We start from the raw sequence: 12,659 nt of genomic DNA, 5'->3' as shown, positions 1-12,659 counted from the left end.
ATATCAATTGCTTGAAATACAGTTGAAAAATGAGAAGTTAAAAAAAAAAAGCAACCAATGAGCTGCCAAAAGGTCACAAAGTACATGCATTAAATCTTATGTACTTGATTTAAAAACAGTACATCTGCCCTCTCAGAACATACTTGCTTTTACTATTACCATCCTTAGCAAATTTGGTGGGGGCAGAGCCATAGGCAAGAGCTCCAAGATGTCCAGTAACTAAGGAAAAGCACACCTAAAAGCAAAGTGAAAGAAGCTGGAAAGTCAAAGCTCAGCAGAGCCATTTAGCCTAAATATAAGTATGTGTGCTGAGACACAATATATTCTTAATAAAACGTGTTAAATGAAGTGATCCCAAGGTCATTACACTATGATAACCTTGTTTCATTAAATTATGTTCACAACTTTACTTAAAAGGGGAATGTGAACTTCTTAGAAAATACTACCAAACTGTATTTTCTGTAAGCAATTATTGAGCATTTATTTGATAGGCACTATACTATTTGTATTTTAGTGGGATTAAATAAGCTATTTTTATCTTCATTTTACAGATGAGAAAACTGATGTGAGAACAATTAAGTAACTTCAGTCTGACTAAATGTGAGCCTTACTTGACCACTATGCTATGCTGCCTCTAAATGTTACTACAAGAGATCCAAGAAGTAACAGGCTGAAAAACTACCTCAAAGCATACGATCTCTAATAATCTGAGTCACTTTAGTGTAAGAGAAATAAAACTACATGCCCTTGGTACAATAAAGATTCCTCAATAGAGGTTAACTGAATCTCGAAGAAAAGTAGACAAATGGCATAAACTATCACGGCAATACAATGGTTTAAACCAAAACTTAAGTCACCAAAGAGAAAAGTCAAATAAAAAGGACACGTGGCTAATTCTTTACTTTCTGAAATCACCCAAGTAAACACAGCACTTTACAAAAACTTGCTCTACCTTGCTAACTTGCTCTATAAACAAATATAATTTAGAATATTAAACAAAATATACATAAATTCACTCCCATAACTATAAATTATAAAATTGTTAAAGACAATTGCTTTATTTTAAATAAACATTGAAGTTTAAAGAGTATCCTTAAAGGCAGACTTAATGATCATATTCTGTGAGCTTCAATTGCTTTTCAACATAGTTGGCTTTAACAAATGGACAGCTGACCCCTGAACAACCATGCAGTCAAAAATCTGGGTATATAGCTTGTGACTCCCTAGAACTTAACTACTAGTAGCCAACTGCTGACCAGAAGCCTTACTGATAACATAATCAATTAACACATATTTCATATGTTGTGTATGTATTACATGCTATATTCTCAAGTTAGAAAATAGGAAATGTTATTAACAAAATCACAAGGAAGAGAAAATGCATTTACAATACTGTACATAAAATTTTAAAAAAAACCACATATAAGTGGACCCACAGCTCAAGCCCATGTTGTTCAAGGGTCAACTGTAAAACATTTTATTATTTTTTTTAATGTTTGTTTATTTTTGAGAGAGCGAGCGAGCACGCGCGCACAAGTGAAGAGGGGCAGAGAGAGAGGGAGACACAGAATCCAAAGCAGACTTCAGGCTCTGAGCTATCAGCGCAGAGCCCGATGCGGGGCTTGAACCCACAAACCGCGAGATCATGACCTGAGCTGAAGTCAGACGCTCAACCGACTGAGCCACCCAGGCGCCCCAACTGTAAAACATTCTAAATTTCACCTAATTTAACAGCTCACATGTAAAACAGAATTTGAGAACATGATGGAACAGGTTTTAACAAAATAAAGTCCAATCTTATATTTATAAAATTTATTTAAGATTTCTTTGAAAAGTGTATTGAAATTTGGCTGTGGGATTAGGTATACTGTCCAAGATGTCATAGTGGATAGCCTGGCATTTGAAGTCATGCATTTTAAAAAGATCACTCTGGCAACAGAAGAAAGAGGAGTCTAAGGAGGCCAAGACCAGAAGCCTCAAGTACCACTTAAGAGGCAGTTGCAGCAGATAAAGCAAAAAATGACTTTCAACAACTTACCTGTTTCTGTCTGTTTTCTCATCTTTAAAACAGTAATGATAGCAATAGTAGTATCTATCTCATAGAGTTATACAGATTTAATCCACATATTAAACAGCTGTAGGGGACTGAATTAGGCAATTACGGCATGTGGGGAGAAAAAGGGTGGAGTTGAGAAATATAGGAAGTAAAACTCAGCAGGGCTTGGTGACAATTAGATTGTGCTGCTTTTAAAGGCCAACATTCAAAGGAAAGGGTGCTGTGTTTGATGAGATGTCTGACATGGGCAGAGGGGAGGAATGGTACTGGATGAGACACACTCATGTTATGTCTATGCCATCACTGTGCCCAGATTTCTGGCTTGGGTGAAAAAATTCTGGTGCTGAAGTAAACAAAACAAGAGAAGAAATAAGTTATCTTTCAACAGATGTTCAGTATGTCCATGGGTCAACAAGATAGAGACATCCATCGGGAAGGTGACCATGCAACTCTGAAATTTGAGAGAAGCGTCATGAAAATACAAAGGCAGGACTCAGACAAAAAGAATGAACTTCTTTGGCAAAGTTCTGCCATTTAATTCACTAAAGTGAGATGGGAAACACCTCATTACTCTAACATTTATTGTTCTTAAATCAAGTAGTAAGATTTCCCTCCTTTGATATAGGTAGAGAACACAAAGGAACAAGAATCAAAATATTTATGGATTTGACAAAAAACAATGTAAGAAAAATTGCCTTAACACTTTAAGACGAAAGCCAGACCAAAAATTAGTAACTTATACATAAAAAATGTTTTTTCAACACTACAAAGAAATACTGAGTTAAAGTACTGAATTTTCTATTTAAAATAAAACTTCTCTCTATCTAGACTATTTTAAGTAAGGTCTTCTTAAGGCAGGAAACTTCTTAAGGTTGCTTCCTATAATGTCCTCCAGAAGAAAGAAACTTACTAAACTCAAATTACCTCTTCATCAACTAACCTGGCTGAGCCAGTTGATAAAGGTCACACTTTATCAACCTACAGTGGCTGAGCCAGACTTTAAAGAAGCTTCCTGATCTCAATTCTTTAGCAGATAGGGTAAAATCTACCTGACAATATGTGCCCTCATGATGCCATCAGAACACTCAGGCGACTAACTAATGTTGACAACACATGCAAGCATCTTTCCAATAATGTCTTTAAGTATAAAATGTTAAAACACTTAAATTTAAAATAATCTGTTTTTATGCTTAGTACTAAATCCTTCACAGCAGCACACACAGCACACACAGGCCCTCTTCTCTCATAAACAAATGTGGTATTAAGAGTAACCCAGGAGGTGCCTGGGCAGTTCAGTTGGTTAAACTTCTGACTCTTTTTTTTTTTTTAATGTTTTTATTTATTTTTGAGAGACAGAGAGAGAGAGAGAGAGAGAGAGCGAGCGAGCACGTGAGCAGGGGAGGGGCAGAGAGAGAGGGAAACAGAGGATCGAAACGGGCTCTGTGCTGACAGCAGAGAGCCCGATGCAGGACTTGAACTTAAGCTTCCGAATCTTGATTTTGGCTCAGGTCATCTCACAATTCATGGGACTGAGCCCTGAGACGGGTTCGGCACTGACAGCACAGAGTCTGCTGGGGATTCTCAATCTCTCTCTCTCTCTCTCTCTCTGTCCCTCCTCCATTTGTGGTCCCTCTCAAACTAAACAAACATTTTTTTTTTAAAGAGGGTAAACCAGATACATACAACATTTAATGTGACTGTACACATCAAATATGAGAAGACTTAGCTCTCAAAAAAGTATAAAATCAATTTTTTAAGATATAAAGGAATAAAGTGAAGAAATGAAATTGACTTCGAAACACATTTAACACAATGAAAAACAGAAAAATGAAGAATAGATTTAAGGGAATAAAGTACTCCAGCCCAACCAAATCATAACTGGGGACAACTTGATCCCATGCATTTCAGAGAACTTTGACATCCCCCTCCAGAATCTAATGAACTGCCAATTACACATACAGGAGAACTTCTAAGCCTATAAGGGACACTGCCATTCTATTTGCTCTATGGAAAAATTAGTGTTCTAGAACATGTAACTCAAATAATAAAATGCACAAAACGATACAAAATGCTCATTCTTAAAATGCAACAACTGGGGTGCCTGGGTGGCTCAGTCGGTTGAGCGGCCAACTTCGGCTCAGGTCATGATCGCTCCATCTGTGGGTTCGAGCCCCGCGTCGGGCTCTGTGCTGACAGCTCAGAACCTGGAGCCTGTTTCAGATTCTGTGTCTCCCTCTCTCTGACCCTCCCCTGTTCATGCTCTGTCCCTGTCTCAAAAATAAAGAAAACGTTAAAAAAAAAAAAAAATTTAAAATGCAACAACTATTCCATATAGACTAGTTTTTTGAAAGTCAGAAATATAGAGTGCTTGGATGGCTCAGTGTTGAGCCTCTGACTTCAGCTCAGGTCATATCTCACAGCGCCTGAATTCGAGCCCCGCATAGGGCTCTGTGCTGACAGCTCATAGCCTAGAGCCTGCTTTGGATTCTGCGTCTCCCCCTCTGCCTGCCCCTCCTGAACTCCTATTCTGTGTGTCTCTCTCTAAAATAAAAATTAAAAACATTTTTTTAACGTATAAACATCAGAAATATATATTCATTGATGTCAAAAAAGTCAATTTAGGGTGAACTAAGACAGCGACAGAGTACCCTAGGCTTGTCTCTTCCCTCAAACGTGACTAGATACTATCAAATCTTCTAAATACCCCAGAAATCAACCTGAAGACTGACAAAACAAATTCCATAATTAAAGGGAAAGAAGAAGCCACACTAAAGAATAGGCAGTGCGGAGACATGGTTTAGGGGAGAAACGGATCACAAGTACTGAGGAGGGGAGGGAGCCCTGGTCCCAGAGAAAGTCAAGGGAGAGGAGCACATAGCAGAATGCACTAGAACTGTCCCCAAAACCACTGGCTGGGAAAACGAGAAGGGCTGATCTTCATGAGTTCTTGTAACCAGTAGGGATTAAACACTAGAGTTTTAAAGGGCATAGGGCTTGGCTGGCACAGAGCCCTGACAGCACTGCATGCACTGTTCTCGGAGAGAAGGCAGGCAAACGGCTTGGGGTCAGGCAGCATGGAAACAGTGATCTGAAAAACACCTGGGGCACACAACGAGGAGATTATTCACTCCTCCTGGAGTGTATTCCTGAGAGGCAGTGTTCAGAGATGTCTCCCTAGGGACAAAGGAGCCAGCTTGTGCCATTTCCCTCCCCCACCCCCCCGTATAAACACAGAGCCACCTGTGGTAAAGCAGCACAGCACCAACACTGACTGCCTAACCTGCTTATACAAAGTCCCACACCCTTGTGCTCTGGCAGGACTGCCACTCTCAGGCAAGCTTGCTTCAGTCCTAGCACAGCAGGCTCCTTCCCCAGAAGACCAGAAGACCAGAAGATGTGGTCACATACCACATCTCCTAACCAGAGTTCTCAGAGCTTCAGTCTAGTGGAAGTAGTATCAGATCTCACTTAACAAGCAGACCAGAGCACACCTAGTTAAAACTTGCCACATTCTGGCTAAGGTCCAAACACTGTCCACTGCAGGCAAGGACAGCCTCTGTAGATGACTGGCCTGAAGAATAGAGCAACCAAAACACAATAGCAGGGTGCAGGCAGCACACACCAGAGACACTCCCTGAGGTACCAGGCCCTGGACACTTACATGACCTCTTCTTCATAAAGCCATTACTCTCAGAAGCAGGAAACACACAGCCTTTTCTAACACAAAGAAGAAGGCAGAGACTTAGAATGCCAAGATGTTGGAATTCATCCCAAATGAAAGAACAAGATAAAGTCACAGCCAGAGATCTAAGCGAAACAGATATGTGTAACACGCCTGATGGAGAATTTAACGCAACAATCGTAAGGATCATCACTGGGCTTGAGAAAAGAATGGGAGACATCAGGGAGACCCTTACTGCAGGGATGAAAGAGTTAAAAAAAGAATCAGTCAGAAGTTAAAAATATAATAACTGAGATTGGTAACAGGCTTAATACAATGAACACAAGGCTGGAAGAAGCAGAGCAATGAATAAATGACATAGAAGACAATATAATGGAAATAATGAAGCTGAACAAAGAGAAAAAGAAGAATTATGGATCACGAGATAAGACTGAGGGAACTCAGTGACTCCATCAGATGTAATAACATTCATATTAAAGGAGTCCCAGAAGAAGAAGAGAGAGAACAGGGGGCAGAAAATTTATTTGAGGAAATCATAGCTGAAACCTTTCCTAATCTGGAGAAAAAAACACCCATCCAGATCCCGGAGGCAGAAAGAACTCCCATCAAAATCATCAAAAGCAGGCCAAATTTGCAAAATACAGTGATAAAGAAAGAAATCTTAAAAGCAGGAAAAGAAGTCCTTAACTTACAAGGGAAGACCTATACGGCTAGCTGCAGATTTCTCAACTGAAAGTTGGCAAGCCAGAAGGGAGTCGCATGATATACTCAAAGTGCTGAATGGCAAAAATCTGCAGCCATGAATACTCTATCCAGCAAGGCTATCAGAATAGAAGGAAAAGATAAAGAGTTTCCCAGACAAACAAAAACTAAAGGAGTTCTTGACCATAAAACCAGCCCTGCAAGAAATATTAAAGAGGACTCTGAGTGAAAAGGAAAGACCAAAAGTGACAAAGACAAGAAAGGATCAGAGAAAATCTCCAGAAACAATGACAAAACAAATAATAAAATGGGACTAAATACATATCAATAATTACTCTGAATATAAATGGACTAAATGTGCCAATCAAAAGATACAGAGTATCAAAATGGATTAAAAAAACAAGACCCATCTATATGCTGCCTACAAGAAACTCATTTTAGACCTAAAGACACCTGCAGATTGAAAGCGAGGGGTGGAGAAACATCTATCATGCAAATAGAAATCAAAAGAAAGTCACAGTAGCAATACTTACATTGGAAAAACTACACTTTAAACCAAAGACATGAAAATGGCACTGTTTCATAATAAAAAGGACAATTCAACAAGATCTACCAATTGTAAATATTTATGCACCCAACATGTGGAAGCACCCAAATATATAAAATGGTAGCAAATATAAAGGAACCCATTGATAATAATACAGTAATATTAGGGGACTTTAACATCCCACATACATCAATGAACAGATCATCTAACAGAAAATCAACAAGAAAACAATGGCTTTGAATGACACACAGACCAAATGGACTTAACAGATATATTCAGAACATTCTACCCTAAAGCAGCAGAATACACATTCTTTTCAAGTGCGCTTCAGACATTCTCCAGAACAGATCATATACTAGGTCACAAATCAAGCCTTAACAAGCACAAAAAGGCTGAGATCATGCCATGCATATTTTCTGACCACAACGATAAGAAACTTGAAATCAACCGCAAGAAAAAAATCTGGAAAGACCACAGATATATGGAGGTTAAAGAACATCCTACTAAAGAATGAATGAGTCAACAAGGAAATTAAAGAAGAAATAAAGAATATATGTGGAAACAAAGGAAAATGAAAACACATTGGTCCAAAACCTTTGGGATGCAGCAAAAGTAGTGCTAAGAGGGAAGTATATAGCAATACAAGCCCACCATAAGGAAAATCTCAAATAAACAACCTAACTTTACATCTAAAGGAGCTAGAAAAAGAACAAACAAAGCCAAAAGCCAGCAAAAGACAGGAAATAAGAGAGGTTGGAGCAGAAATAAGTGATATAAACTAAAAAAGTAATATAACAGATCAATGAAAGAAGGAGCTGGTTCCTTGAAAAAAAAAATAATAAAATTGATAAACCTCAAGCCAGACATATCAAAAAGAGAAAGGACCCAAATAAATAAAATCATAAATGAGGAGGAGAGATCTCAGCCAAAACCACAGAAATGCAAAAATTATAGCAGAATATTATGAAAAACTATATGCCAACAAATTGGACAATCTGGAAGAAATGGATAAATTCCTAGAGACATATAAACTACCAAAACTGAAACAGGAATAGAAAACTTGGACAGATAACCAGCAAAGAAATTCAACAGTAATAAAAAATCTCCCAACAAACAAAAGTCCAGGGACAGATGGCTTCACAGGCAAATTTTATCAGTATCTAATGAAGAGTTAATACCTATTCTTCTCAAACTATTTCAAAAATAGAAAAGGAAGGAAAACTTCCAAATTCATACTCTGAGGTCAGCATTACTCTGATACCAAAACCAGATAAAGACTCCACTAAAAAAAAGAACTACAGGCCAGTTATCCCTGATAAACATGGATGCAAAAATTCTCAATAAAATACTAGCAAACCAAACCCAACATTACATTAGAATCATTCACCATGACCAAGAAGAATGTATTCCTAGGCTGCAAAGATGGTTCCATATTGCAAATCAATCTATATGATACACCACATTAATAAAAGAAAGGATATGAACCATATGATCCTTTCAATAGATGCAGAAAAAGCATTTGACAAAATACAACACACAACACAAAATACGATAAAAATCCTCAACAAAGTAGGTTTAGAGGGAATATACCTCAGCATAAAGGCCATATATGAAAAACTCACAGCTAAGATCATCCTCCATGGGGAAAAACTGAGAGCTTTTCCTCTATGGTCAGGAACGAAACAATCTCACCACCACCATGTTATTTAACACAGTAATGGAAGTCCTAACCACAGCAATCAGACAACAAAAAGGAATAAAAGGCATCCAAACTGGCAAGGAAGAAGTAAAACTTTCATTCTTCACAGATAAAATGATACTATATATAAAAACCTGAGAGACTCCACCAAAAAACTGCTAGAACTGATACAATGAATTCATTAAAGTAACAGGATACAAAACCAACATACAGAAATCTGCTGCATTTTTATAACCAATAATGAAGCATCAAAAAGAAGTCAAGGAATCAATCTCATTTACAATTGCACCAAAAACCATAATATAACTAGGAATAAACCTAACCAAAGAGGTGAAAGATCTGTACTCTGACAACTATAAAATGCTGAGGAAAGAAGTTGAAGATGACACAAAGAATGGAAAGACATTCCATGCTCATGGATTGGAAGAACAAAAATTGTTAAAATGCCTATATTACCCAAAGCAATCTGTGCATTTAAAGCAATCCCTATCAAAATACCACCAGCATTTTTTGCAGACATTTCTGTTTTCACAAACAATCCTAAAATTTGTACGGAACTCCAATAGCTGAAGCAACCTTGAAAAAGCAAAGCAAAGATGGAGGCATCACAATTCTGGACTTCAAGTTATATTACAAAGCTGTAGTGATCAAAACAGTATGGTCCTGGCACAAAAATAGACACATAGATCAACAGAACAGAATAGAAAATCCAGAAATGAACCCACAACTATATGGTCAATTAATCTTCAACAAAGCAGGAAAGAATATCCAATGGGAAAAAGACAGTCTCTTCACCAAATAGTGTTGGGAAAACTGGACAGCAACACCCAAAAGAATGAAACTGGACCACTTTCTCACACTATACACAAAAATGAATTCAAAATGGATTAAAGACCTAAATGTGAGACAGGAAACCATAAAAATCCTAGAGGATAAAGCAGGCAGTAACTTCTTTGACATCAGCCATAGTAACTTCCTACTAGGTATGTCTCCTGAGGCCAGGGAAACAAAAACAAAAAATGAACTGTTGGGACTCCATCAAAATAAAAAGCTTCAGCACAGCAAAGGAAACAATCAAAAAATCTAAAAGGCAATGTAGAGAATGGGAGAAGATATCTGCAAATGACATATCTGATAAAGGCCTAGTATCTAAAATAAAAAGACCTTATAAAACTCAACACCCAGAAAAAAAAAAAAAATCCAATTAAAAAACAGGCAGAAGGGGCGCCTGGGTGGCTCAGTCAGTTGAGCGGCCGACTTCGGCTCAGGTCATGATCTCGCGGTCCGTGAGTTCGAGCCCCGTGTCGGGCTCTGTGCTGACAGCTCAGAACCTGGAGCCTGTTTCGGATTCTGTGTCTCCCTGTCTCTGACCCTCCCCTGTTCATGCTCTCTCTCTATCTCAAAAATGAATAAACGTTTAAAAAAAAAAATTTTTTTAAAAAAAACAGGCAGAAGACGGGGCGCCTGGGTAGCTCAGTCGGTTGAGCGTCCGACTTCAGCTCAGGTCATGATCTCGCAGTCCGTGAGTTCGAGTCCCACGTTGAACTCTGTACTGACAGCGCAGAGCCTGGAGCCCGCTTCAGATTCTGTGTTTCCTTCTCTCTGCCCCTCCCCTGCTTGCGCTCGCTCTCGTTCTCAAAAATAAACATTAAAAATAAATAAAAATAAATAAATAAAAAACAGGCAGAAGACATGAACAGACATTTCTCCAAAGACATTCAGATGGCCAACAGACACATAAAAAGATGTTCAGCATCACCTACCATCAGAGAAACACAAATCAAAACTACAATGAGATATTACCTCACGCCTGTCAGAATGGCTAAAATCAACAACACAAGAAACAGGTGTTGGCGAGGATGTGGAGAAAGGGAACCCCTCTTACACTGTTGGTGGGGATACAAACTGGTGCAGCCACTCTGGAAAATAGTATGGAGGTTCCACAAAAAGTTAAAAATATAACTACCCTACGATCCAACAACTGCACTACTAGGCATTTTCCCAAAAAACACAAAAATACTAACTCGAAGACATACATCCACCCCAGTATTTGCAGCAGCACTATCTACAATAGCCAAATTACTCAAAGAGCCCAAATGTCCATGACTGATGAATGGATAAAGAAGTTGTGGTTTATATATACAATGGGATATTACTGGGCCATAAAAATGAATGAAACCTTGCCATTTGCAATGACATGAATAGAGCTACAGAGTATTATGCTAAGCGAAGTCAGTCAGAGGAAGACAAATACTGTATGATTTCACTCATATGTGGAATTTTCTAAACAAAACAAATGATCATAGGGGAATAAAAGCGAGAGGCAAACCAAGAAACAGACTCTTAACTACAGAGAACAAGTTGATGGTTACTAGGAGATGGATGGGGGGGACGGGCTAAATAGGTGACGGGAGTGCACGTGCTGTGATGAGTCCCGGGTTTTACATATAAGTGCTGAATCACTGAATTGTACACATAAAACTAGTATTACACTGTATGTTAACTGGAATTTCAATAAAAACTATAAAAAATCAAATTTAAAACACCATACAGCACCTGTCTGAGTAGTGTAAGTTGTAAATGTATTAGCAACTATTTTTCCCTGTTTTCCTTCAAAATCTTCATCTCCTTCTTCTTCAGAGGAAGAGCTAAAGTGTTCTTCAACAAGTTTTTTGGCTGCAGCTTGATTGGCCTTCTTGATTTCCTCAAATTTCCTTTGAGACATTAGCTCTATTTAAAAGAAAAAAAAATTAGTTTCATTTCTTCAAAACAATCTCTAAAAGCACAGATTTAAAAGTCACCCTTGGAACATTCTGTTTTGCTTTATGCACAAAAGAAGTATTTTCAAGTTTCTTGTCATATAACTAAAGAGAATACCACCATTGGGGCATTTGGGTGGCTGAGTCAGTTGAGCAAGCCACTCTTGATTTCAGCCTAGGTCATGATCCCAGAGTCATGGGATCTAGCCCTGCATCAGGCTCCTCGCTGAGCATGGACCCTGCTTAAGATTCTCTCTCCCTCTGCCCCTCTCCCTCCAATTCACACTCATGCACTCTCTCTCAAATAAAAAATAAAATATTAAAAAAAAAGAGAATACTACAATGAAAACTTTCACTTTTGTTAAATATCCTAAATGCAGCAAATTGTTCTAGAAACAGAGTGACTAACAAATCGATTAAAAAATTATAAAGATATAATAAAAGCATCAAAAAACTGTAATCAATCCCAAAATAAGGACACTAAAAAATTAAAAATGGGATGTTTAAAAACAAATCATACACAGTGATTTTTAAGAGGTGGGAATCATGCCAACTGGGAACACATCAGAATCAGTTAAAATGGATGCTTTCTCAAACAATCCTCTTCCACACTACAGCCCAGCCTTACCTAGCCCACCGAAGATTTTGCACAAACAATATTCACTGCATACCTGTTATTTTATCATCTGTTCTTAGAAAGCTCAAGGACATTTTGCCCTTATTAAAATGTGGTCACAAAATATATATATTTAACATTAATCCACCCGAATGTTGCCAATACAGAAAATGTGGTTCTTACAACAGCTTCATTCCAAAAAGAAATGTTAAATAAATTGATCAGTTCTTCCACTATTCTATCACTGACTATACTTCTCATTTTGTTACTTGGTTAAATAATAACACAAAAAGAATTAGATTACTTCATAGTGTATTCCCAACTACTTAAGGGCAAGGACCAGGGGAAATTTCTTTAAGCACTAAGTAACTATTAATAAAGTCTTATGGACAACAACCACAGTTTTAGGACATAAGTCCCAAACATACCGAATTGATATGAACTTATTAATGCCCATATTGAGAGGATTTTAATTTTACTTATTTAAAATTATAAATCACTAATTTAAAATTAAACTTTATGCTTGAAACTGATGAGCCCCTACCAGGACAAACTTTCTTAATCTGGGTTGTATATGTGTACTTAATGGTATTTTATC

The 12,659-nt window shown here is 37.8% G+C and overlaps 1 protein-coding gene across 5 annotated transcripts in view; it reads right to left on the bottom strand.

The window, feature by feature from the left end:
* The window catches only part of NFXL1 (nuclear transcription factor, X-box binding like 1), a 72,024-nt gene that overhangs the window by 56,591 nt on the left and 2,774 nt on the right, over nucleotides 1-12,659 (bottom strand). For all 5 annotated transcript variants that reach the window (XM_015072313.3, XM_015072311.3, XM_027056355.2 and 2 more), the window contains exon 3: nucleotides 11,243-11,416. In XM_015072313.3, the coding sequence (XP_014927799.2) occupies nucleotides 11,243-11,416 (174 nt within the window). The remainder of the gene's footprint in view (nucleotides 1-11,242; nucleotides 11,417-12,659) is intronic.

The sequence above is a fragment of the Acinonyx jubatus genome, chromosome B1 (assembly GCF_027475565.1).
Source record: "Acinonyx jubatus isolate Ajub_Pintada_27869175 chromosome B1, VMU_Ajub_asm_v1.0, whole genome shotgun sequence".
Classification (NCBI taxonomy): domain Eukaryota; kingdom Metazoa; phylum Chordata; class Mammalia; order Carnivora; family Felidae; genus Acinonyx; species Acinonyx jubatus.
Note: the sequence above shows the minus strand (reverse complement) of the source record. Positions and strands in the feature narration are given on the sequence as shown.